Genomic DNA, 22,597 nt, shown 5'->3' on the forward strand with positions numbered 1-22,597 from the left:
TTGCGCACACAAGGGGCATGCCCAGAGTTATGGTACTATGGGAAGAGATGGCAACTTCCAGCTGTAGGAAGCCCAGGGATCGTAAGAACGCATAGTGCGCTCCCAGAATAAGTGGGTGTGGTCCAACTGAGGGCACGCTCTATTGCAGGGATCCCCAACCTTTTATACCTGTGAGCCACATTTAAATGGAAAAAGTGTTGGAGAGCAACACAAGTATGAAAAAGGTTCCTGGTGGTGCCAATAAGAGCTATAATTGGCTATTTAATAGCCCCTATATGGACTGGCAGCCTACAGAAGGCTCTGTTTGGCATTATATTGGATTTTTATGCAACCAAAACTTGCCTCCAAGCCAAGAATTCAACAATGGGCATCTGCTTTGGGGCCACTGGGAGCAACATCCAAGGGGTTGGGGAGCAACATGTTGCTCACGAGCCACTGGTTGGGGACCACTGCTCTATTGTGACATCACCAATTATTCACTGCACATGTGCAAACTGTAAACTGCTCCTTTCTGCCCATCAGGAATTTGGCCCTGGGGATTTGGATCATAACGATGGGAATACAGGCCATTGGAGCGAGGACCATATCAACAAGCTGATGAGGGCAGGGTCGGACTAGTCCACCGGGATACTGGGGAAAAACCTGGTGGGCCCCGGCAGCCCAGACCCAATCCGTTACCGCTCCCCTGGCTGCCGATGTCCTCCCGTGATGCACTTCACTTACTCGCGTTCAGGGGAAGATGTCAGGCGGGTGGCAGGGGCCCCTGCAGGGGGCTAGGAGAGCGTGGCTGGCGGTGCACCTTGGGGGGTGTGGGGGGGGGGCTGATGAGATTTTTAAACCTGTCCTATAGATATCTGCCTGATTTTAGGCCTGTTGGACTGACTCAGACTGAAGGAGCTGAATCAGCAGCTAAAATCTGCCCATGTGTAGTCACATTCAGTTAATGAGCATGGCCACCAGGTCCAGACTGGGATTTTATATAGGCAGAGGCCCAAACAGCCCCCCACCAGCCCAATGTCTGTGGCATCTTACAGCAGCCCTTATGGCATTTGCCAGAGCCCACAGATTGCCAGTTTGGCACTACAGGAGGCACAAGACACCATTTTGGAGATTTCTGACTAAATGGCCACATCCATGCATTTAGGGGTCACACATGGGGATGAGCAACAGTAGTGACCAATCAGCTTGCAGGGGGAGCTACACAGCAACCTGCACTGGCCCCGCCCTCACCAATCAAGGGCCCCCCATGTGGCACCCAGTGGAGTCCAACCAGGGCCACAAGACAATGTGCTCCTCACTGTGATGTGTGAAAAAAATATCACCAACCTCCTTCTATTCTAATGTATTTTCCCTATTAATAACATTGGTATCAAGCATTATGTTTAAGGATAATGAAACAGAAAGTAACAGGGCACTTTTACTGCAGCTAGTGTAACATATAAATGGGATATTTAGTTGCTGGCTGCTCTCCTGTAGTTGTAGTTAGCGGAGTCGGAAGGCAGACTATCCCAGCCCTGACACATAAGCCAACACTGAGTAGTAAGGCGTGAGCTCCCCTGTTGGCGCGGCTGAAGGGAGCGTCTCCCACTCTCTGTGCGCACTAGCGCCCCCCCTGCCCTACTGCCCGTAGCGCTCTGTGTGCGTCTGAGAGTTTTCCCTCAGTCCCTTAGCCGTGAGTCTCAGTGCCGCACCCACCCCGGGCTCTGCAGCTCATTCACTTCTCCTTCCCGCTGGCTGTGTGACTACTCGGCGTGGCCCCGGGCTCCCAGGAGGTACGTATGGCACCCACAGCACCCACATAGGGCACCCAGCGTACAGTGGGCACTCCGGGCTGTACTTAGGGACAGGTCCACTGTTCCACTTATCATTCAGCATGTGGTGCATCTGTGCCACTGCTCGCCAGCTGTTGCTGCATCTGGGGGACATGCAGATGTCGAAGCGCTGTCTTTTCCTAATGTCCCATAGGCTGGTGTCGGTGTGGGCACTGCTACTTCTTATTCTTCCAGATGCTTCATGTGATTGTATCTCCCCAGATGCTTCATGTGATTGTATCTCCCCAGATGCTTCATGTGGTTGTATCAACCCAGATGCTTCATCTGATTGTATCTCCCCAGATGCTTCATGTGATTGTATCTCCCCAGATGCTTCATGTGATTGTATCTCCCCAGATGCTTCATGTGATTGTATCAACCCAGATGCTTCATCTGATTGTATCTCCCCAGATGCTTCATCTGATTGTATCTCCCCAGATGCTTCATCTGATTGTATCTCCCCAGATGCTTCATGTGATTGTATCTCCCCAGATGCTTCATGTGATTGTATCTCCCCAGATGCTTCATGTGATTGTATCTCCCCAGATGCTTCATGTGATTGTATCTCCCCAGATGCTTCATGTGATTGTATCTCCCCAGATGCTTCATGTGATTGTATCTCCCCAGATGCTTCATGTGATTGTATCAACCCAGATGCTTCATGTGATTGTATCTCCCCAGATGCTTCATCTGATTGTATCTCCCCAGATTCTTCATGTGATTGTATCTCCCCAGATGCTTCATGTGATTGTATCTCCCCAGATGCTTCATGTGGTTGTATCAACCCAGATGCTTCATCTGATTGTATCTCCCGAGATGCTTCATCTGATTGTATCTCCCCAGATGCTTCATCTGATTGTATCTCCCCAGATGCTTCATCTGATTGTATCTCCCCAGATGCTTCATCTGATTGTATCTCCCCAGATGCTTCATGTGATTGTATCTCCCCAGATGCTTCATGTGATTGTATCTCCCCAGATGCTTCATGTGATTGTATCTCCCCAGATGCATCGCAGCCACGGATCTGTATAGAGAGAGATGTACCCAGCGGAGCTGCTCATTGGCCGCGGTGCCTACATGCACGAGCTAATGCCTTGAGCTTTTTTTTTGGGGGGGGGGACTTAGCTGCTGGGCCCCCAATTCTGTTCAGCATGCATCCTGGGGTGTCAAACTGCTATGGGATCGGCACATTGGGGGGCTAATAGCTTAGGAGCAGCAGCCTGACACTGCCCTCAGAGTAGGGGTTGGTTTTTTATTATGGAGAGTAGTTTTTATAGAGACAGTAAATGCCTCTCATTACCTGGATATGAGTTTCAGTATAGTCAGACCAGTGCTATGCCCAGCTGGAACAGTCTTGCCTAACGGGACAGTCATGCCAGTGCAGTGCCCTAACGGGACAGTCATGCCAGTGCAGCACCCTAATGGGACAGTGCATTGCCCTAACGGGACAGTCATGCCAGTGCAGTGCCCTAACGGGACAGTCATGCCAGTGCAGCACCCTAATGGGACAGTGCATTGCCCTAACGGGACAGTCATGCCAGTGCAGTGCCCTAACGGGACAGTCATGCCAGTGCAGCACCCTAATGGGACAGTGCAGTGCCCTAACGGGACGGTCATGCCAGTGCAGCACCCTAATGGGACAGTGCAGTGCCCTAACGGGACAGTCATGCCAGTGCAGCACCCTAACGGGACAGTCATGCCAGTGCAGCTCCCTAATGGGACAGTGCATTGCCCTAACGGGACAGTCATGCCAGCTTCGGGTGATTTAGGGGTTCTTCATGTTGCCGTTGCTGATATTTAACTCAGATATATGCTACAATATAAGCTACATAGTTTTGTGTTGGTTAATGCACAACCTTGTGACCTACTAATGGTTTCCTGTTAGTGCTAAATGCTGGCACTCCATTACCACTGTTCAGCCACAGACCGAAGGATACAGAGATGACTGGCTGACACCAGAGATACTATGGGTTAAGGCAGAGCTGTCACACTGGGGGGCCTCCGTGGAGTTTATAAGGACCCCAGGCTGCCTAATAGCTCATCAATATTTGTAAAATAATTCTCCCCTCAGATTTATTATATAGATCCCTTATCTGCATTGTCTTGTGAAAAAGAAGATTTAGGGTGAGGTCACACAGAACTACTTAGTAGCAGCTACTTGTCACGGCTACAAAATGCCAGAAAATCCCCTGCCATAGACATTACTGTGAATTGACTCTGCTAAAACACATGTAGAGACAATTATCTGTAAATGATCAGCGTTGTCTTGTATATTATTGAATAGTCGTAGCTTATTGTGCACACAGAACATGTTGCCTTAGGTGGCGCTGTTGGTGACTAAGTCAGCCCATTTTTGGGGCAAGCCATATGGCAGCTTCTCGCTATGTATTTGTCTGAGAGAGTATTTAACACAGTAACGTATGCCATTGGGCATTAGCGTGTAGTTAAATGTCAACTGAAGTCACTTTCACTCTCTGCCAACTTTCCTCTCTGGCAATAAATGGCTGCTAGAACTTTTTGTTGCCATGGCCCTAAGAGGTGAATATATAATTATTACCCTCTAGTTATTTATTTCTTAAAGACAAATTAGAATCAGAATAATCCTTTTCATCTGTGCGACTTTATGTATATGGTGCATTGTTCCCGAGGATCATTGTGCTCACTTCATACTATTATTGGACTGATTTAGAGATGTCTAGATATTCCAGGTGTTGCCTGATTCTCCAGTCTCTCACATGTTGGAGACAGATATATATATATATACAATATATAACACAGGGGAGCCTGTGGAGCCTTTGGTCAGGCTGGAAGCCATCTACACTCCACCCGCTTGGAACGCCCTGATATAATGAATTCTGCCTAACGATCATAACGAGGTGCAAGTCAGAGCTGACAGGCTGCCGTTTGAGCACTGTTTCCTTTTTGGGAACTGCCTCGCTCGTTCCTGGTTCACTCCAGGCAGTGAGTCATAGGGGGAAGAATTTATCTGAGAATGTTTATTTTGTTTTGGGAGAGTGAGGAGGGGGAAGATATTTCATGTGGCAGCAGCAGGAGAATGTCATGTTTATAGTATTTTTTTCCACGGTTCCTGTGCTTGATCATTCCCGTTACCTTGCACTGTTTAATGTTGGTGAGATATTTTATTATTTAATTAGGATGTTGCCCAAACATCTTAACATTCTCACCCATGGGGGGTTCTGGACAGGACTGACCTCTAGTGTAAAGGTTGCCATACACTGAAAGACCTCCTTGATTGGCCAAATGAATGGGTCTTTCCCCGAAATGCTCGAGGTGGGCAATTTTGGATTGATGTGATTGTTTGGATCACATTGCAGGCATAGAGGCTGTTAGGACGAGGACCACATCAATGCGCCATTGTGCTCCTCATCCCAATGGGATTTTTAAACCAGCTTAGTCAACATGTGGTTGATTTTCAGGCACACATTGGTTGGGTTGATCTATGTAAGAACCCCATACACAGGAGTCGCAGGAAAGATCACTTGTACCCTCCACTAACGTTAAGGGCTTAATTGTCAGATATGGAGGTAGAAACAACAGGAATTCTACCCTTATCTGACGATTCAACCCTAAATGCTTGCCTTTGCTCGGGCGACTTCAATGGCGCCCATTCAAAATTTTCTGTTCCACTTGATCGATGAGAAGACCAATATCCAAGGCTTTTGTGATATCAGTCGCCTCAATCCACCATACACACACCAAATATATCCGGGCATGTATGGCCAGCTTAAGAAGAAGGCTCTAGATGTCCCATAATGTCAGTGATGAAATGCTATATCATTGCGACCTCATGGGTGAGTGATATTATCAATGCATACCTCCCAACTGTCCCGCTTTACGCGGGACAGTCCCGATTTTGCTACCCCGTCCCGCTGTCCCGGATAGCCGCCGATCTGTCCCACTTTTAAAGGTCTCCCGCATGACGTCACACGCATGTCTCCCCTTAGCGCCGCAGCTCTGCTTAGTTCAGTTCTAACATAAAGGCCTTCACAGTGCAGAACTTAGCTGCGGCGCTAACAAGTGCGTGTGACGTCACGAGGAGGAGAAGGAGAGCCCTGGGGCGCAGCCGGATAGTGGTAGGAGCAGGGGGATGCTGGGGAAGACACTGGAGGAAGGTAAGGGGCAGCTGGAGAATGTTGGGGAGGACGCTGGGGGGAGCTTGAGAATGTTGGGGAGGACGCTGGGGGGAGCTTGAGAATGTTGGGGAGGACGCTGGGGGGAGCTTGAGAATGTTGGGGAGGACGCTGGGGGGAGCTTGAGAATGTTGGGGAGGACGCTGGGGGGAGCTTGAGAATGTTGGGGAGGATGCTGGGGGGAGCTTGAGAATGTTGGGGAGGACGCTGGGGGGAGCTTGAGAATGTTGGGGAGGATGCTGGGAGGAGCTGGAGAATGTTGGGGAGGACGCTGGGGGAAGCTGGAGAATGTTGGGGAGGACGCTGGGGGAAGCTGGAGGATGTTGGGGAGGACGCTGGGGGAAGCTGAAGGATGTTGGGGAGGATGCTGGGGGAAGCTGAAGGATGTTGTGGAGGACGCTGGGGGAAGCTGAAGGATGTTGGGGAGGACGCTGGGGGGAGCTGGAGGATGTTAGAGAGGATGCTGGGGGAGCTGGAGAATGTTGGGGAGGACGCTGGGGGAAGCTGGAGAATGTTGGGGAGGACGCTGGGGGAAGCTGAAGGATGTTGTGGAGGACGCTGGGGGAAGCTGAAGGATGTTGGGGAGGACGCTGGGGGGAGCTGGAGGATGTTGGGGAGGACGCTGGGGGGAGCTGGAGGATGTTGGGGAGGACGCTGGGGGAAGCTGAAGGATGTTGGGGAGGACGCTGGGAGGAGCTGGAGGAAGGTAAGGGGCAGCTGGAGGATGTTGGGTGGATGCTGGGGGGAGCTGGAGGATGTTGGGTGGATGCTGGGGGGACACTGGGGGAGGACCAGCAAGATTTTTATGCACTTTGTGTATGTTATGCTTTTCAGACGTGGTTTTGTAAAATGGGCCTGTTTGGATGGGGGGGCGTGACCAAAAAGTGGGTGTGGCCTAAAAATTTTTGCCACGCTACGCGCGGCAGACACTTTTGTCCCTCCTTCTGCTTTTCAAATGTTGGGAGGTATGTCAATGTGATTGGGCTAGATAAGTTATCTCACAAGTGTGAATGTTTTGCGTTCTGTAACCCTCCTAGACTGGGGGGCTGTTATCCTGTTTTGCCTCTGGCATTTAGGAGGGCGGTTTCCAAGTGAAACTTAAATACCTAGTTTTGTTTCATACTGCCAAAGGAATCATCATCCATTGCAGTGCTCTGCAACCTTTTCCATGTTGTATAAATAGCAGATTATATTATTAAAGAAAGACCGGTAACTTTGGGGTAATCTCACCAAAGAAAAAGGGGAGGTGTAGCTGCATGTGATGTCATCTGGAGACATCTGTAGAGTTGGATGGGAGCCATGAAAATGCTTTGAAGAACCACACTCGGCCCATAGACCTTCATTTTGGTCAACCTGGTCTAGAGGAGCGTTGTGCTTCATATAATGTATAAGTAGTTAGGAGAGCCCTTATATGAGTTAGGAGATCCCTTATATGAGTTAGGAGATGGGAGTGAATTGTGCCCAGGACATTATGCCTTCTGCTTTTGCCTTGGAACGCTATGCTGGCTATTGGCAGTGCAAGGGTGAGAGGAAATGAGAAGTCGTCTAGCACAGACTGTGCCATTTCTGGCCGAGCAGCATGTTTTTCCAGTCAGCGTGTTGTAGGCTTGTTCATTGGATTACGTTTGCCAAGAGAATGTTCCTTAAGGCTCAATAAGAGCTACTGGTATGCCTGTGGAATAGGATTTATACATTAACTTGAGATGGACCAGGCAAATCATAAAATGTGTATCTAAAAGGGTCTTGGGTCACATAAAAAAATTGGAGCTCGTGTAAATGTTCAAGCAATTTGCATTGATGTAAGTGCCTCTGGTTCTGATGCAGTGGGGACCTTATTTTGTTGACCTCTTCAGGGTTAAAGGTGTTTTATCCACAAAAATATGTTGCTAAATGGAACATCAGCTTGGTTATCCTGGCACTGCATAGGGCTGCATTCCAGTGGCCGGCCAGCCATTGAGTGGATTATGATGTGCCAAAAGCTGGCACAGATGAAACTTGGGTAAATGGCAGCCTTAACCACCATTGGCCCACCCAATGTTTTATTTCAAGTCTGAGCTTGATGTTAAAAGTGATGTGTGAAGGGTCACCCCAAACCTTATAAAATTGTAGCTGCTGGTTTTCTGGTTGGGGGGAGGCAATGAGGTTCTGTGGAGCAGACAGAGGATGTGTGCTGCCCCTGTGCACTTACAGATCTACTTTATAGCAAGTTACATCATACAAGGAGTGTAGCGTTCTTAACAGGAAACATCTGTGAGTCACATCTCCCCCCTACCAAAATGTATATTCAGCTTTTCCACTTAACGGATCCACCTCCGAGACAGCTATTCACTGATTCTTCCGCTCCTCCCTTCTCTATAGTTCTCTAAAGTCCTCCCTTCTCTACGGGTGAAAACAAGGAGCTACTTAGTAGCAGCTACTTGTCACGGCTACTAAACGCCAGAAAATCCCCTGCCATAGACAATACTGAGAATTGCCTCTGCTAAAACACATGTAGAGACAGTTATCAGTTTGTTCATTATTGTATTCTATGTATCTGTGTCTGTGGAAAATAACTGGCCAAAGAGTTCCCGTGTGTAATAGAAATACATACGGTGTCATGCTAAAGTATTGTGGAATGTTCAGCTCCATGTCTGGCTTTAGGGGGCTTTTGCTGGAAGGATAAATAATTGGGACCCCTAGGAACAGGCATTGGAACTATGAAATAATGAGGAGCCTGCAGAATTTTCCAGGGGGTGAGTCATGGAAAAAGCCTTTCCAACTGTTAGAATGGGAATCTCTCAGGAGAAGGAGGAAATTCAGGCAGAGCCGACCGGGTTTATTGTGTGCAATTCTGTTATCGCCGTCCCTACTGCTTCTGACTACTAATATCTGCAGCTAATTTAGTCTGTTTTGGTTGGAAACCTAGCTGGGCACGTGGGTATAATAGGATTACATTACTGCATGTAACTGTTGTACAAGGGGAACATTGATCCATTCATAAACTAAACATGAAGCTAAAATTAAACAAAAAAATCACAATTGTTTCCCATGGTGGCTATTACTCATATTGCCCCCAATCATTTCTGCCATGGGACACAATAAAGAGATTTTTTACTAAGTTGCAGTTGACGGTTTTGCTTTTAGCAGGCAATGTGGCAGGCGGTCTGGTGAGCGTGAACCTAGAATTCACCCCAGGCAGTCAGTTTCTATATGACTTTTCCCATGGAAGGAAACCCTTTTCCAATGACCAGTAGGGAGAGATAAGTTCTGATACCATAAAAGGGCCGCAGTCCGTGCTGGAGGCCTGGCATGCCTCCCATTCATTCAATGAGCCGCTCCCCGCCCTTAGGCTAAATAAACTTCTGGGATGTTTACATACCACTAATCTGCTTCCCCTGTAATGGGAGAATTGGCACTGAATGCTGAGCCTGACATATCCCACCCCCTGAAGAGCTGCTTTAGGTAGCTGCGTTCTTAATCCATAAAGAAGTTTCCTTATGATTGAGGACACAATTTCCCCCCCAATTTCTCTGTTTTGTGGAGAAATAATTATATTTTTTCTTCATATTGCCCCATATCTATGAGGCAGCCCAAACAAAGCCTCACAGTTTCAATTTACTGCATGAACTGCGTGGACTCCATCACCTCATTCCAGAACCAAGGCTAATACTCGGCACACTTCTCTATGGAATGCTTGATGTTGGAATACTGTCAGTGGGATTTACCTGTATTTTTATGTAAGAGGTTGTGCACTGATAATGGCAGTCAGGCCTGCCCCAAATTGATGTTCCAGTTCATCCCATAGATGTCCAGTTGGGTTAAGGCCAGGTATTTGTGCAGTTTAGTCAACTCCTTACTCTCCCATCCTGGCAAACCCATTCTGTAGGGATCTCACGTTGTGCATGGGGAGCATTATTGTGCTGGAACAGAAAAGAGCCTTCCCCAAACTGTTGCCACAAAGTAGGAACCAGGAATTGCCCAGAATGTTTTTGTATGATATAGTAGCACCTGCATGGCAATGATGAGCGCAGCTTGAGCGTAGCCAATTACAGATATTGGAGGTGTCCACATATTTTGGTCTTTAGTATTTGGGTTTGATTACTGTGGCAAAATCTCAAATACTGATGTTTGTGTACACACGGGCCATCTGCGCCACCCTCTCCCAAACTTTGTTCTTGTTGTACCCCCTCCCACTCCATCTCCTGCTTCTTCTCCTTCTTCTCCATTCTACACAGTGATTTATCCAAGTGGTGTCAGCCAGGAATGCTCTCCCAGCCTCACAAGATCTCTGTACGTTCTTAAGTCACGATTTTGGACTGAGCTCTCAGTCCATTTGACTTATAGTGCTGGATTTACATGCTTTGGCAACATCATTTATTTCTCCATGTTTTTCTCATTTGTTCAGTAACAGATAATATTCATACTGCATATTTATATAGCAGACCTCCTTCTGGAATTTCCATCAAGTTCCAATGAATCCTTCAAGCTGTTGTACTTCTTCTGTTGTGCCTAAGGCTGTTTAGCAAGTGTAGCTGTTGATACATTCTAGAAACCTCCATGGGGTTGCTTCTCCCAGCCAGTAGCCAGAGAAAGAGGGTATTTTTGGTAGGGGGAATTAGTGTCGCTATTCTGGTCTTGTGCTGCATACCTTGCCGTGGAGTGAAGTTTAGGTTCAGCTGAGCTCTCGGGAAGACCAAACATAGGGACAACCGTAATGTGACAAAGACAACGTTTGGGGGGCACGCCCTTCGTCCAGCAGATGGATAACCATATGGTGCACCAGATCTGTGTTTTTGGTTTTTTTTGGGGAAATGCTAGGGCGTGCTGGCAAGTTATTGAGAATTGTAGGTATCATTCTGCTGCATGTTGACCCCTCAAGCTAATTTTGGTCCTTTTTTCCTATGTTCTGACCAAAAGGAGGTTTGTTTTTTACACTGTTTGCCTTTTTTACACTGTTTGCCTCATATTCTAGATTCTTCTCTTGGTTCTTCTTCATAATGACTTCAGACTCTTTTTCTCTGTTTCCCTTAACAGCCAGGTTTCAGAATCCGCTGCATTGCCCGTCACGCTTCTTCTTTCAAGTAGCTCCACTCTGCACATAAGGTAAGTCCTTAGTCTTGATGCCTTACCTGTACTTGATGCTCGTTCAGCCATTGTCCCTCAGTTGCTGGTTTCTAGACTGTACGACCTGCAAAGAGAAGGAAGAGACTTTGATTACTAAGCAGGCAGAACTCTTACATTTGGCTTGCAAACCCATTGGCCCATGTGTCCAAGTGAGTGTTTTGCCCTGAAGTTGCTGATCACTGGATTTACCACCTTAGTTTCAGTAGAAAGGCTTATGGGGGAATTGCTCATGAATTAGGTTGGGTTGATTCAGACTGTTAATTACTCTTGCCCTTCCTTTAATGAAATGAAGACAAGTTGAAGCAGACATCCTGTTCTGTATTGTTTCGTGTTGGAATTCTGTGCTATGTCTGTGCAATCGGCTGTTCATGACATTTCACCTCTGGCTGCTTGTACGGGTTATTGTGCTCAGCAGAACACTTGTTTTGTATTAATCTGCCCTTTGCTGCCCGTTGGTGGAAGCAGTGAGCAGTTTGGAAAACACATGTTCATAGTAAATAATTTCTCATATAATAAGGAAATAGAATTCTGCAGAAATACCCAAGTTCTGGGTGGGCTATGGATATGACCCACGTAGAGAGGAGAGGCAGCCAGTGTGGGTGGAAGGTGACCCAGTCCCAAAATAAAAATGCATAATTTATCTTTTTCATTATGGTTACAATTACACCCAGTGTCCCTTCCTATTTCATTACATTCTGTGAATTGTCCTCTATATTTTTGCCCTTGGGACAAGCCTCTCCCCTCGGCCTAGTGCCACTGGGTTGTATCCAAATGGTGATGTCTCACTAGGGCACATAACCACATGATGTGTGCCAGCGCCTCGTGGCAACAGGCATGTCTGCAAGCAACCAAAGTTTACATTACTGGTAGTGCTTGGTCATTAAGGCCCTAAAGGCATCCTTGCCCAAGGCACATCTTTACCAGTTCTGCTAGTTGCCCATATGAACAATTACTATTGTGTACTAGACTCTTGGCCCTTTAGAGGGTATTTTTCGTTCTCTATCATTTCAGAGAATCACCAGTGATTCATTTATGGGGAAAAAACACCCCCACAAATGTTCTGGTATGGTAATGGCATAGACATAACTGGATCACTTCAGTAATGTAAAACAAATATTGCCAGTGGGTATGAGGCTTGGGCTTGGTCCCGGTACTAAGAGAGCATTTGTCTTCCTTAAAAAGATTCTGGATTAGTTAAAAAATAGGGCGGTTCCCAAAGCTGTTTTGGGTTTAAATTGTTAGAGGGCCAATGTACCTTCATGTTGTCCATTAACAGATTCGAGCCTGCCCAACCCAGCCCTATGATAAATATTGGTGTTCCATTCATCTCATTTACTGTATTTTCTCTTTTTCTTTGTAATCAGGTACCTCAGCCATGCCGGTCCAACACAGAACCATAGTGGTGGGCAACACCAGCACACTGAAATCACCGGTGGGCATCGTCCGTATCCTTGAAGTCATCTTCGCCTGCGTTACATTCAGCCTGGTGGTACACACTGGGAGATGGGGTGGCCGGATCGGAGATCTCTGTATGTTTTGCTGGTGTTTCTGCTTCGCAGTCACCCTGGTCATCCTGATTGTGGAATTCGCTGGGGTGCAGAACCGGATGCCCGTATCCTGGAAAAACTTCCCCATCACCTTTGCCATGTATGGTGTCCTAATGTGCCTCTCTGCCACTGTGATCTACCCCCTGCAATACCTAGAGGACAAGGCCTATAACAGCGAGGCACGCAACTACCAGATCGTGGCCATTGTGTTTTCCTGCCTCACTACCTTGGCTTACATTATTGAAGTGTCCTTAACCAGAGCCAAGCCTGGAGAAGTTACTGGGTACATGGCTACCACACCAGGACTCTTGAAGGTTTTGGAGACCTTCATTGCTTGCATCATATTTGTCTTTATCTCCGATCCAGCTCAATACGAGAGGCATGATGCCATGAAGTGGTGCTTAGCCGTCTATTGTATCTGCTTTATCTTATCCATTGTGGTCATTATCCTCTGTGTCGGCGAGTGCACAGGTTGGTTGCCTTGTGCTTTCAATAAGTTCCTAAGTGGCTATGCCCTCTTGGCAGTCCTTATGTACGTCTCCGCCATGATCGTCTGGCCAATCTTCGCATTTGACAGGAAGCATGGTGGAACCCCGAGCCGACCATCATACTGCCGGTCGGGCCAAGGAAACCTATACAGGGTGTGCGACTGGGATAAGTTGGTTGCTGTTGCTGTCCTGACAGCCGTCAACCTTATTGCGTACATTATGGACCTGGTTCATTCGGCCAGGCTTATATTCATCACCGTCTAAGCGATGAGACTTCATGGATAGGGTACGATATTTCCAACTGCCTGAACAGAACATGAAGGGTTTCGTACTTGCAAAAATATGTACATTCAACAGCTTGAACAATGCACCACTGCCTGCCTGCTAAGCTATTTACCTTTGTATACTGAGGTATATACGTATATATATATATGTGATTAAATTCATCACAACCAATAGTATCTGCAGTTCAGGGAGCTCTTTGTTATTTTCTATGTACCCTTTATTTTGTGTATGTGCCTTGAAGTTTAAGGTGTATAGAGTCTATTAAACTTTATTTCCAACACAATGGGAACCGGGTAGGGATGGATTTAACGGCAGTGGGAAGGGGTGAATACATTTCTGGGGAGGGGCCAGGTGGATAAAGTCCAACCCAGTCTTCCAACCCCCAGCATCTCCAACAGCCTTCACCTGCATGGTGGGATATTAAATTCAATAACTAGAAGGATAAACGTTGGGCTAAAGCCTTGCTATTTGCACTTTTCCCACGGTTACTGCTCCAGCCCAGACACCATCTTACCTTACTATACACTCTATCCCACAGTTACAGCCCCCTACCCAGGCAAGGGAAATATCTGTGGGTCTCAATGGGACTGCCTTTCTCCCTGCAAACAACTGCAGCTGTGTGGGGGCCCTAGCCCTGTGCCAGTCCACTGAGCCAATCTATAGCCCCCCTACAAGTGGCAGCTACAGCTACTAGGGTCTCTTTAGAGGTCGTTTCCCTTTGTGGTGTGGGCATTTGTCACAGGCCCTTCTTTTAATCATAACAGGGCTCAGGTACATAAAGATGTGCCCATGAAATGCCATATTTAGTGTCCATGAAATGCCATATTTCACTCCCTTTAATGGGCAGCCATATTTTTGTATACAATCTGTATTGCAAAGGTGTTACCCTTATATCAGTATTTTCTGTTATTTAATAGTGTGTTTGAGCCTATAGAAGTGCCCAATAGCGGGCAATGCAGCCTGGCCATTGCCTAACACTGCTTAAACCACTAGCTCCACCTTTACTGTAGTTTTCTACTCCCTGCGGGTACAATCCCCCCATCACTAGCAGAGCCAAGAGATGCCTTCAGTCACTCAAAGATAAATATATTCAGTTTTATGATTATTATTTTTATAGGATTTTCACTATTTTACACACAGGTAGAGAGGCATCTGGCACATGCTAAGCCACACCCCCTTTCCCCTCCAGTTTGGTGTGTGCCAGATACATCTCCGTACCCTGCTCCCTCTGCAGTCACCGTTATATCCGCGACATGTACTCACTGTGCCTGCGCCCCAGAGTGCCTTGGTGCTATCAGTATTACTCATATAAACCCACGCATATCTCGCCTGCTTTTTTTTATATCAAAACCAATATATGTATATTGAAAACAATCCAGTATTCCTATGCCTTATTTGCCAATATGCTCATCTTTTATCAATAAAAAACAGTGTTACACAGACGTGTCTGGCTGAACTGGGGCGACGCTGGGTGGGTATAGGCTTCAGTTTCTTGTTGCCCCCCCCCCTGCTGGTACCAGATAGGAGTTCCCATATGTGGTAATTATCCATTCAACATGTCTGCAGCTGCTTTTGAAGCAATGTAGAGTATATGGGTTCATACGTTGTGTATATGAGTGAAGGTGGATTCAAACGCAGGACGCCCTGAACGCAACATACCTGGGCTTGGCGCCCACTAAAAGCCCAATTGCAGCAGTTTGTGACGTGCCTGATCGGTGATGGGTGGGACCCTACCTGCGCACAATCGGCAAACAGGGAGCGCAGGATGGTAGAAAAGTGCACAACGTTCATTTGCTCCTGTATCATATGACATTATTATTATAGAAATATATATACCGCATATACTCGAGTATAAGCACCAAAAATGTGCTGAAAAACTAACCCTCGGCTTATACTCGAGTACTCGATCCCTAAGAGCTTGCTGTGCGCACATCCCCCGACCCCCCCCCCCGTGGACAGACATTCGCGCGTGCGCACGCTCGCACGTATTCGCGTCTGTCCATGGGGGTGCGCACAGCAAGCTCATCTAACCTAGCACTGAGTGCGAGTGTTACACCTGGCACTCGGAACTGCAGCCAAGTTTGATGCGCATGTATGCGCGTCCGTCTGTCCACGGAGCCGAGCTGTGAGCCTCAGGAGCCAATGGGTCTCTCTGGCAAAGAAAACAGAGCAGCTTAGTTAGTGTGAGTACTCAGAGTTTCCACTGTGGGTGGGCGGGTGTGGGGAGAGAGCAGGCAGCGCCTCTAACCCACTGAAGGCACTGATCAGCCCGAATGTTGTATCGCAATCAGATACTTTGCTTTATTTTTTATCTGCAGGTACACGCTATGGCGGCCCCGACTTTATCTAAAGCCGCCATGGACTGGTCCATACCCCTTACCAATTGTATAAGCACAGAGTGAATCCACTGGCCATAGAGTAGATTTCTTCTAAAAATAAGTTGTTATTGTTGTTACTCCATGACTGTAACCATAGCCAGATGCATGTGATGCCTGAGTTGCACTGTGATGTTAGGCTGATGCCACACGTGGCGTTTTTCCGCTGCGTATTTTCTAATTCTCTCGGCAGCTGAAAAACGCCTGATATCATCATCCATAGAAATAACTTGAAAAGACTTGAAGCAAACCACACAATGCGGAAATACGCTAGAAAACGCCTTAGCACGGATTTTTCAAGCGTAGGCCGAAATACGCCAGTATTTGCACAGCAAGCTATTCCTATGTATACGCAAAGGCAGCTGCCAGACCTAGCGGAAATACGCAGCGTTTTTTGCTATTTCGCACTATTACTATGTGACCTGACACTCATTCATGTGGTATTATGGTATTATAACAACTCTGCTCTGTGCCACTCGAGTTTCTACCAAAGTACAACCCTTCCCAAGCCTTATGCATCTGTCTATGATGTGGAATAGTATCAAATAGAGGGCATCAACCTTTTTTTCTATTACCTGCTCATAGAAGCTTATTAGATTTTCTTTTTCACGAGTTAGCATTCATTAGTCCATGGTGGCTCTCTGTAATCATTATATTGTTTTATAATGTAATCCTCAATAGAATCCCCTATTACCTCTACAACTATGTTCTTAGAAGTAAAGTTGAAGTAACAATAACATTGTAATTTTACAGATAGTAATAGTTTTCTTGGCTGCTGGGGTCACTGACCCCAGTTTGAAAGCTGGAAATATGTAAATAGGAAGGCAATAAAAAAAAAAAAAAAGGACCAATTGCATAGTTGCTAGGCATAGGGCATTCCATAACATACCAAAAGTCACCCGTCTGACCACAGTGTTACACAGACGTGTCTGGCTGAACTGGGGCGACGCTGGGTGGGTATAGACTTCAGTTTCTTGTTGCCCCCCCCTGCTGGTACCAGATAGGAGTTCCCATATGTGGTAATTATCCATTCAACATGTCTGCAGCTGCTTTTGAAGCAATGTAGAGTATATGGGTTCATACGCTGTGTATATGAGTGAAGGTGGATTCAAACGCAGGACGCCCTGAACGCAACATACCTGGGCTTGGCGCTCCCACTGAAAGCCCAATTGCAGCAGTTTGTGACGTGCCTGATCGGTGATGGGTGGGACCCTACCTGCGCACAATCGGCAAACAGGGAGCGCAGGATGGTAGAAAAGTGCACAACGTTCATTTGCTCCTGTATCATGTGACATTATTATTATAGAAATATATATACCGCATATACTCGAGTATAATACGCAACAAACGAGAAAAAAGAAAACGTGTGCTTAATCCGTAAGATTACCTCCCAAAATTTGGCATACACAAGGTGTTTTCCACCTAAATTCCTAAATTCACAACACATAGAAAAGATTTTTGTGTTTCTGCCTATAAGATTTAACTTTTATTTAATTACCATTAAAAGTACCCATCATAAATACTCGAAATATCAATTAATTAGTAATTGGTTAAAAAACCACTTGACCAACCCAGGTCATAGTAGAAGTGGTTTAGTTATTACTTTGGTAAGTGTTAATTAGTCCTAAAAAAACGAAGGTGCAAAATATGGGGAGAATGGAGGACACCGAGAGAAATGCCCAGAGGAGATAAATCGTCAAAAACAAACACCCACAAAAATTAACCCACCCTATTTACTCACTCTGGTGGGGGTGGTGGGAGTTAAGAACTGTATGTTCAATTAATCATATTCAGGTACTAGGTTGCGGTTCTCAGTAGTACAGCACAAAAGCACAAAGTATATATGACACGCTCACTGCCATGCTCAAGTACCTCACATTATCACCTTCACAGCGTCTAGAGCAGGTGCGCCCAAAACTTTAAGCCCCGCAGACCCAGCAGCGTACATCATGTAAGGCCCGTACCGGCGCCCACCCGCTCATATACAAGACCCCTGTGCACAGGCTGAGCGCTCCCTTTAATTACGGGACAGTCACTGCTTGCCTCGCACTTCCGCAACCCAGTCTGTTAAATGAACAGTCCTCCCCCAGACCTAAAGCGGCTATCACCGCCGCATACCTCTCAGACAGGAGAAACCTGTCCTTGAGGGTAAAGCTCTCTCCGTGTCCCCCACCTCCCCTGCAACCTTCAATGCCCGCCCAACGCGTTTCGTCACGCTCACGTGACTTCCTCAGGGGCTATCTATGGTTCAACTACTTTACTATTAGTTGTATATATACTCTATGTCCGAGATCGCCATCTAATGGCCACGAAGCATATTTATTCTCTAAATTCTAAAACAGAGTTTTTATATATATAAAGCTCTAAAATTCTATCCATAACAGCGGGGAGAGAGAGTAGAGCAGGGGACAAAAGAAAGAGAAAGGAAAAAGGAAAAAGTAAAAGACTTAGAGGTCCTAATAGGGGATCATAGTCATACAGGCTATCATCTTTTCCGTATGAAGGGGGTAAATGTGAAGCCCTCATTCAGACCTAGCGGAGCTCTTGATTTTAATCTATAAATCCACTCACATTCTTTTTTCAGCAGCAGATTATTTATGTCTCCCTTCCTTGGTCCCAATTTTACCCTTTCAATGCCAAAGAAAGATATGGCAGTCACATCCGAACGATGGAAGTCCCTTATATGTCTGGCAAGTGGAGTTTCCTTCTTATTATTAATAGTACCAATATGTTCTAAGATCCTCTTACGCAATTCCCTAAAGGTCTTTCCCACATATACCATGGGACAGCTACATAAGCCTACATATATTACTCCAGCAGTGCGGCAATTAATAAACTGCCTGATTTCAAATTTAAACTGGGAGCCAGGTCTTTGGAAGGATTTCATTGGTACCATATATTGGCATGCTTCACATCTATGGCACCTATATGATCCCACCGTCGGGGTAAGGAAATGTGATGGTGATTCCCGCCGCTCACTGTAATGGCTATGTACCAAGATGTCTCCCAAGCTAGTAGATCTTCTTGCTACTAAGGATGGTAGATGGGGCAATATTGGTCCTAAATCTCGGTCCCCTTTCAAAACACTCCAATGTCTCTGCATAATAGATTTGATACTTTGCCACTGATTATTATATGTGCCAACGCATCTAATATCAGATTGCTTTGTTTCCATATCTGGAGCTTTGTTAGAGAAAACAAGAGTTTGGCGATCCGATTCAAGTGCCCTCTTATATGCCCTCTTGAGCCAACGTTTTGGATAGCCCCTTTGGATGAATCTATTTCGTAGATCAATTGCTTTGATCTTAAAATCATCTAGATCCGAGCAATTTCTACGTAATCTTAATGTGAAAAAAGAATGTGAGTAGATTTATAGATTAAAATCAAGAGCTCCGCTAGGTCTGAATGAGGGCTTCACATTTACCCCCTTCATACGGAAAAGATGATAGCCTGTATGACTATGATCCCCTATTAGGACCTCTAAGTGTTTTACTTTTTCCTTTTTCCTTTCTCTTTCTTTTGTCCCCTGCTCTACTCTCTCTCCCCGCTGTTATGGATAGAATTTTAGAGCTTTATATATATAAAAACTCTGTTTTAGAATTTAGAGAATAAATATGCTTCGTGGCCATTAGATGGCGATCTCGGACATAGAGTATATATACAACTAATAGTAAAGTAGTTGAACCATAGATAGCCCCTGAGGAAGTCACGTGAGCGTGACGAAACGCGTTGGGCGGGCATTGAAGGTTGCAGGGGAGGTGGGGGACACGGAGAGAGCTTTACCCTCAAGGACAGGTTTCTCCTGTCTGAGAGGTATGCGGCGGTGATAGCCGCTTTAGGTCTGGGGGAGGACTGTTCATTTAACAGACTGGGTTGCGGAAGTGCGAGGCAAGCAGTGACTGTCCCGTAATTAAAGGGAGCGCTCAGCCTGTGCACAGGGGTCTTGTATATGAGCGGGTGGGCGCCGGTACGGGCCTTACATGATGTACGCTGCTGGGTCTGCGGGGCTTAAAGTTTTGGGCGCACCTGCTCTAGACGCTGTGAAGGTGATAATGTGAGGTACTTGAGCATGGCAGTGAGCGTGTCATATATACTTTGTGCTTTTGTGCTGTACTACTGAGAACCGCAACCTAGTACCTGAATATGATTAATTGAACATACAGTTCTTAACTCCCACCACCCCCACCAGAGTGAGTAAATAGGGTGGGTTAATTTTTGTGGGTGTTTGTTTTTGACGATTTATCTCCTCTGGGCATTTCTCTCGGTGTCCTCCATTCTCCCCATATTTTGCACCTTCGTTTTTTTAGGACTAATTAACACTTACCAAAGTAATAACTAAACCACTTCTACTATGACCTGGGTTGGTCAAGTGGTTTTTTAACCAATTACTAATTAATTGATATTTCGAGTATTTATGATGGGTACTTTTAATGGTAATTAAATAAAAGTTAAATCTTATAGGCAGAAACACAAAAATCTTTTCTATGTGTTGTGAATATACTCGAGTATAAGCACCAAAAATGTGCTGAAAAACTAACCCTCGGCTTATACTCGAGTACTCGATTCCATAGAGCTTGCTGTGCGCACATCCCCCGACCCCCCCCCCCCGTGGACAGATATTCGCGCGTGCGCACGCTCGCACGTATTCTTATTAGATTTTCTTTTTCACGAGTTAGCATTCATTCATCTATGGTGGCTCTCTGTAATCATTATATTGTTTTATAATGTAATCCTAAATAGAATCCCCTATTACCTCTACAACTATGTTCTTAGAAGTAAAGTTGAAGTAACAATAACATTGTAATTTTACAGAGTAATAGTTTTCTTGGCTGCTGGGGTCACTGACCCCAGTTTGAAAGCTGGAAATATGTAAATAGGAAGACCAATTGCATAGTTGCTAGGCATAGGGCATTCCATAACATACCAAAAGTCACCCGTCTGACTGCTAAACGTAGTACCAAAAATGACCACAGTGCGGCAGTCATACAGTATTCCTTCTAGCCCACACTACAACTGTATTTATACAGTTAGCATTCAGAGTATCTTAAAGGGGAACTCCACCCAAACAAGCTTTTTGAATAGTAAACATAATTTCAATCAACTTTGCAATATACATTAATTAAAAAATATTCAGTCTTTTTTTATGATTTTTAATGTAATAATATAGTTTGGAACAGTTCCCTAAGCCCCACCCCCTGTTCCCCTGCTGATCTGGCTGGCTACTTTGTGACTCAAATAAAATGTAACAGTAGTCACCTGTCCTCAGCCTGCCTTCAGCCTGCATCCTCCCAATCCCACAATTCCCTGCACCCGTGATGTCAATAAGGAAAGGAACATCCCAGTGCAATGCATTGTGGGTTATGTAGTTCCTGGATGCTGAGTGTAAGCGATGGAGAAGTTGTTACAACTTGTAACATCAGTGTTTTAGTCCCTCCTCCCCTGCCATGTAGCCTTGTATAACCAGAGGAAGGACTCACGTATCCCCACTCCCTGCCCGAGTAACAAAATAAAAGCCAAATCTAAAGGCAATTTGTCCCAGCAGGGGGTATCTCTCATGTAAAAATATACTTTTGTGCTCTATGTCCTGTGACCAGTGACATAACTGTAAGTTACTGGGCCCCACAGTAAGAATCATGTTTGCCCCCCATAAATCGGAACATATATTGTTTATCAGTCAGGGTGAAAGGTAGTCACAGGGTCTCCTTCCTATGTAGTTATGCCTATGACCCTCTATAGCACCTCCACAATGAGCCTTAGGGTACCCCAACTCTTCCTCTGGCCCCCCTAGTCCTCTATAAGGAGGGGCTGCTCAGACTGGGAGCCAGATAATTCATAACATCAAGACAATCTGTCGTAACTGCAGTGCTCAAAAATAGCCACTGGGTGGCAGTGTCACATACGATATAAGGCACATACTAAAGCAATTGGGACCTTACCTTGAACAATCACACCCTCTCTCTGTTATTCACTTTCATTTTTTCCTGGGATTTGCTTAGCTAGGCCTGGGGAATTCAGATTTTCCTAGTAAAGACAAGCTGGTTTCTAGGAACAATTCCCTCTACGTATAGGGGCGACTGCACCCCAGGCCTCTAAATCAATCTGCGCTACAATGTTTTGTGAAGGCTTTTATAGCCAGTAGCATTGCTCACATTTAGTGAAGTTACACCCCCTACAGCTCTGGGTCTGTATTGTAAAACCCCCATACTAAATGCAAAAATAACATTTTGTCCAATGAAATAAATCATAATTCATTGTAACTTACTGTACATTAATTTCCGATGATTTTAAAGGTATTTGGAAATATATTTGCTATTAAAAAGCAGGATCTGCCCCTTTCTGTTCTCTGCCTGGGTGGTTCTGACCATTGAAACAAATATAGCAGAGGTCCGCTGACCTGTGGCAAAGCTTGCAAGCCTGACTCCTGCTACTTTGTTGCAAAGGACAGATGCAGCAGTGCAGAAAGGAACAGACCAATAGCAGTAACCTAGCAGAATCGCAGAACCAACATCATATCCCATAATGTCTCGTAATGCACTTACACAACTGTGCCTCGCTGGTTGGCTCCGGGCACCTGTGTTTATATACACACTGGAACTGATTAATCCCATTGGGACAGTAGCTCATTAACCTTTCTTTTGTTTATAAATGTGACAGTGAGATGGGCCAAACTGTGTCCATTGGCTCCCATTGTGCAATCCCCGGGCCAGAGTGCAGAGTAGAGGAAGCTCAAATATTATTCACAGGGGAAAAACAAATTCTTCTAAATTACGTTGCCTTCATAGGAAGCTGGTGAATATTAACCGAGGGTACTCTGGGACATCAAATACTGACATTATA

General features: G+C 45.9%; 1 protein-coding gene across 1 annotated transcript; it reads left to right on the forward strand.

The window, feature by feature from the left end:
- Positions 1-1,728: 1,728 nt before the first annotated feature.
- On the forward strand, positions 1,729-13,561 carry myadm (myeloid-associated differentiation marker). Its single transcript, NM_001006799.1, is given in 3 exon segments — positions 1,729-1,772; positions 10,976-11,044; positions 12,430-13,561. A coding segment is annotated over 1 exon segment (924 nt). The 5' UTR covers positions 1,729-1,772; positions 10,976-11,044; positions 12,430-12,440; the 3' UTR covers positions 13,365-13,561.
- Positions 13,562-22,597: the final 9,036 nt, after the last annotated feature.

The sequence above is a fragment of the Xenopus tropicalis genome, chromosome 7, assembly GCF_000004195.4.
Source record: "Xenopus tropicalis strain Nigerian chromosome 7, UCB_Xtro_10.0, whole genome shotgun sequence".
Classification (NCBI taxonomy): domain Eukaryota; kingdom Metazoa; phylum Chordata; class Amphibia; order Anura; family Pipidae; genus Xenopus; species Xenopus tropicalis.